Source organism: Solanum stenotomum, unplaced genomic scaffold (genome assembly GCF_019186545.1).
Source record: "Solanum stenotomum isolate F172 unplaced genomic scaffold, ASM1918654v1 scaffold22999, whole genome shotgun sequence".
Taxonomy (NCBI): Eukaryota; Viridiplantae; Streptophyta; class Magnoliopsida; order Solanales; family Solanaceae; genus Solanum; species Solanum stenotomum.
Window position 1 is genome coordinate 4,620 of NW_026027285.1, and position 5,269 is coordinate 9,888.

Here is a 5,269-nt window from a genome sequence, read left to right on the forward strand (position 1 = left end):
ATTTGTTTTATGGATCGAGCTTGTCGCACCGGATTTACCTAGTGCGAATTACCTCTCTTGTGTGGTTTGCAAGCTATTGCATAAGAGTGAAGGCTCGATAAACTAAAAGTGCTTATAATCCGAAGAAATAATAAGTTGAGGTTGAATGACTTTTGTTGATTTTGGCTCATAAGCATTTTGAATGTTTATAAGTCAGTTTAATCGACTAATAAGCTTTGAATCAATTCAATATCTTAAAATTTTAATTTAGATATTAAAAAATTATATGTGGCAATTTTTCATTCCATGTCAAAATAATGGTCATTGGTCAAAGTTTTCAGAATTAGACTCGAGAGAACTTGATAAGGTGAATTTCAATGCAAAGTCCTTTCAACTCTGCAATTACCTTCCATTATACCTCAGTTAAAACAACGACCTCAGCAGTGAAAACTGGTCTAAAACTTGTAACTTGACCCTGTCAAAACTAAATCAATCTTCATCCTGTTTAAAAATCATAATTTTACCAGTCAAAAGCTAAATTCATACTTCATCCTTGATATCAAATGATTGTTATACAATTGAAAGTTTCAAATTTACAAGAAATTGACACTGATAATGCCTCCGGGCCTAAAATTGTAACAGCAACTTGAAAAGAGCTTACAAACATTTCTATCAGTTAACCAAATGAATAGTACAACAGAATTGGAACGAATACACATTATCAATGTCATGCTAAGGGGAGATGCGAGTTGTTTGACTTCACATCTTTGTCATTTGAATCCGCTAAATGGTCAAAGAAAGCATCAAGGTACCAAGGGCAATGATCATTCAAAGTACCCCTGTTAGCATTAGCTCGCCATTTTTGGTCAGCGATCATCTCAGGGGACATACCCCATTCTAGCATCTCTTCATCAGTATGATAGACTGCTAGGCTATATTCACCACCCGCCCCTAATTCCATAACTCGAAACTCACAATTTCCTAGATTGTTTAGGTACTCGAATTGTTCCACTGTCCACTTGAACCACTTTATTAGAAAAACTCGACTAGCTAGACCGTGGGATACAATTACAAGATTCAACTCCTCATTAGGATTGTGATGGTGCCTGTTCATATCAACATCCCTCCATATAGTTTCAAGGAAATCTTCATTACAAAATTTTACAAATGAAAATAAGTATCAAACTTCACTCTTCTGAATTGCAGCTTAATTCAAATGCATCCTCATTGATTCAATGCACTGAACAAACCAGTTACATTTTGCTCAAATAACAAATTAAAGAAACCAACTACTACCATAACAGAAGGATTTTTGGTGGACACATGTAAAAGAAATCAGTCTTTATTATATCACTAGTGTGTATAAAATAATTATTTGAATCATATCACTATCATCCATTTAAGTCAGCAAATTCATTCTGGTCTCAAAAATTTTGAATTAGTTTTAACCAACGATCTTATAATTTAGATTAAGGCAATAAACACACCAAACTTTAATTTTAAACTAGACATGGATCTTTGATAAGCAGAACTAGAATCAGAAAACAAAATTCAAGTCCATCCTATGAGCTAGTAAAGCATGGGGAACCTTTCCAACATTGAGTATTGAAGGAAAGAAGACACTTTTTTTTCCTTTAAAAGGTGGTATTATTAGTTCAAGTCATCCTTCAGAATTTCTCTCCCGTAAAAAATATTAGTGATTGTTGCCATGAAGATATGAATTTCTTCGGCGGTGGAGAGTGTCATCAAGCATAAGATTGAATTTAATACTGCCTTGGAAAAGATGCTTACTACACTAGCAGATATAAAGCAGAAAAAGGTTTCGTTCTTTCTATATATTGGCTGGGATTCAATATAAATCCTGTTCCAAGGATTTATGGTCATTCAAAAATTAAGATTTGTAGAGCAAACTGCTATGAGTTTCTTTTCCCTTTCAAAAGAAAAAAAAATCAGACAAGCACGTTTAATTCAGTCTTGATGTAAAATAGTACTATAACTTCCATTATGTCATCATGTTTTACCAACTTGCTTATGCTGAAAGCGGACTACTTGATCTTATTCTTATTCTTATCGTAACTTGAAGTCTCAGACTGTTAGTTCTATCAATTACACTACATTCTTTTAAACGATAAACTCATATTATGGATACCATTATCCATTTAATTAACGATTATTTAAAGATTTCATCTTACTTTCAATTGGAATAACAATTGATGTCAATCAATAGAAAAAACTGAATAATTGAATGACAAGAGCAAAGTTGTGGCGAGACCCAAAGCTTCAATTATAATATCCAAAAGTGTGTGAGAACTGAGAATGCAGACCAGTGCACCAAAGGAAGAATCCAACTGTAGCAAATTAAGTCTTGGCATTCTTTCAGCAATATGAACAATATCTTGGGCACTGGCTGCAAGGCTGCAATTAGTTGCAACTTCTTTGACTTTTAGTATGATTTGTTGTTCTAATACAAGTTAAAAATTCCAATGTTGTTAAGCTAGTTATATGTGGACATCAAGAAGGCAAGATTACTACCACCAACAGAGTTAAACACACAAATCTCAAGATCCAGGACACACTGAAAGACATCTTGCCTTTGAATGTCGACAAACGATAATGGATCTCATAGCAACCTAAACATCATACTAATTATAAAACCTATATCATGACTTAATCTTGGTCTAAGCCAAACCACAAACATCTTCGTTAGAACAAAACGCACACAACTAAAAGAGGTTTTCCCCCCAACAAATTGGTAATTTCTAGGAGAATATCTCACACCAATATCCACCCATATCCCCCACCACAGTAAGAAGTCGCGCCAAAATAAAATGTCGGAAAGATCTCTTAAACCCCTCTCAAATATTCTTAGATTGAAACTAAAAACTAAAGGATCCATTGTTACTTTTTTTTTTTTTTCGTCACAATATATCTTTTTCTTTCCAACTATCCTAAAACTAGACAAAAGACATACATTCATCTAGGCATGAACTAAATATATGTGATTTATAAGTAGGCGTTTGGCCATGCGATACCATATCACGATATGGTATCATGAGATGGAATCAGCATTTGGACATGTGATTTTACGCTGATTCCATCTCATGATTCCATATCATGAGAGGTGATATCATATTCTCCAAAAACCATGATATGGAATCACATGGCGATTCCATATCATGATTTGATATATTTTAATACAATAATTGATCCATTAGTTTATATTTTGTTAAAACAACACCACATTTATATCTACTAACCATTTGTTTCATATGCAAATAAAATTTATAATCACATCATTACTTTTTAAAATTTATTATTCTCACCGACATAAAATTTATTATTCTCACTCACATATAGTTACTTTAACTCACACCTCATGATTGTGAAACTTTTCAACATTCACTTGAAACAATTAACCGGCATGTTAAAATAGTTGTCGAGGCAATTAGTAAGATAGCACCAACATTTATACAACCAAAAAATATGACTGGTGTACATTCCAAAATTCAACATAATACTCGATTTTGGCCTTGGTTTAAGGTAAAATTTCAATCACATTAATAAATTTATTTTATGGCCTTAAAAAGTGCACATTTATATTTTATGTGTAAGTTATTAGTATTTAGGTGCATATTTCCGCCACATGGTAACTTTAAATTACATCCTTAGAATAAATATTATTTATTTACACAAAACTGTCTCATTTACGTAACATATGCTTTTAGTAATTCTTTATAAAATGTTTTTGGTTGATAAATATTATGTTGTTGATGCTGGTTTTCGAAACACAAAAGGATTTTAGCATCCAAAGAGAGATAAACTGACCTATAGGCGAGAACATGGGATCCTCCTCACAATCACAGAAACATGGAGGACATGAAGACAAAGCCTTAGAGTGCCGCAATGTTGGTGTTGTCACCATGTAAATAACCAAAAACAAACCCACCAGAACCAAAACAAATCTCACAGTCCCACGACTAGAGGACCTATGGTCTAATGGATAAGCCATAAAATTGCCCCTAAAACACACAACAAAAGTTCCAAAACCCATCTGTCAGTACACAAAACAAACAAGCAAGCAAACAACCCAAACCAGATTTCAATTTCAAAACAAAATCAAGAAAAAGACAACAAAACTACAAATCTGAAAATCCCATTTTTTCAGATTTTCACTGAAAACCACATATCAAACACCCAAAAAAACACACATTTTCCATACCTGTGTCAAAAAGATTAAAACTTTCTAATAATCTGAAACTCAAACTCAATCATTTGAGCAAGTCTGAACAAAAACCCACTTCACAAAATGGGTCTATATCCTAATGCCTTGCAACCCACCAAACGAAAAGAATGTATAAGCAAGCACACAAATGATTGTAGTGAGTAGTATTCAAACTCTTTCTTGAAATCCAAAATACAGAGAGAGAGAAAAAAATACAAATAGTGATTAGCTTTAGTGGATTAGGAAAAGTAAAAGTAACTCAGATCCCAAAAAAGACAGACGAAATATATGGAGTTGGTTAAACATGATGCAACATTTGTAGAAGAGAGAAAATAGGAGGAATTAGGTAGTGAAGAACAAGTCTCTGCTTTTTTAAATTGCAAAGGTAGTGTTTGATCATCATTCAAACACTAACAATGGATGTGTTTTAGTGCTAATTACAATTCAAATTAAACTTTAATCAAAACCGGGAAAATAGAGTTATTCAGTGGACCAATCAATCTGGTCCACGTATGTCATTTAGTGTTCCTACGTGGTCCCCAAATTTGTAAGTAATTATTCACTTGTCCTGAAAAAAGTATTAAATGTCGTATCAATTTGTTTGTCCCTAAAATGGAAAGATGTATTTTTTAAAAAAATAAAAGTGTATCAATTTTTGAAAAAACTACTTATTTATTACTACTACTTAAATCACTTACATTTTTTCCTAAAAACTTGATTAAATACCTAAATTTTCTAAAATAAACATTTTTTAACTTCTTAAGAATTTGGCGAAACAGGCTATTAGCCTTGTTTGAATTAAAAAAAAATTAATTAATTAATAAAAGCCATTAAAGAAAAAAAAATGAGTATAACTATAGTATCGCTACCTATATTTTTTATTTTATTTTTGTTTCCCTCACGGGTCCCATTGGAGTCCGACTAAATTCGAATCACGCAATTTAAATAAAATTTTCTCCATATTCAGGGCTCGAACCCAAAACTTCTAGGGTCTATTTAAGGTTGAAGCAGTTCACCACTGTATCACAACCATGATTGGCTACTACTAAAGTTTGTGGTTTTTTGAGG

General features: G+C 32.6%; 1 protein-coding gene across 1 annotated transcript; it reads right to left on the reverse strand.

Annotated features, from left to right (window-relative positions):
• Nucleotides 1–497: 497 nt before the first annotated feature.
• On the reverse strand, nucleotides 498–4,586 carry LOC125851155 (phosphoglycerate mutase-like protein AT74). The gene is made up of 3 exons (XM_049530942.1): nucleotides 4,199–4,586; nucleotides 3,805–3,998; nucleotides 498–1,125 (listed from the first exon to the last, which is right to left on the reverse strand). Exons 2-3 carry the CDS (start codon nucleotides 3,986–3,988, stop codon nucleotides 707–709), a joined length of 603 nt encoding a protein of 200 aa, XP_049386899.1. The 5' UTR covers nucleotides 3,989–3,998; nucleotides 4,199–4,586; the 3' UTR covers nucleotides 498–706.
• Between the last annotated feature and the right edge of the window lie 683 nt (nucleotides 4,587–5,269).

What these genes read in the sequence shown, in the direction of transcription:
- LOC125851155 (XM_049530942.1), bottom strand. Translation starts at nt 3,988, where the DNA reads ATGGCTTATCCATTAGACCATAGGTCCTCTAGTCGTGGGACTGTGAGA. An exon ending in TCCCATGTTCTCGCCTATAG is followed by an intron (nt 1,126 to 3,804) that starts GTCAGTTTATCT and finishes TTTGTAATGAAG; the next exon opens with ATTTCCTTGAAACTATATGG.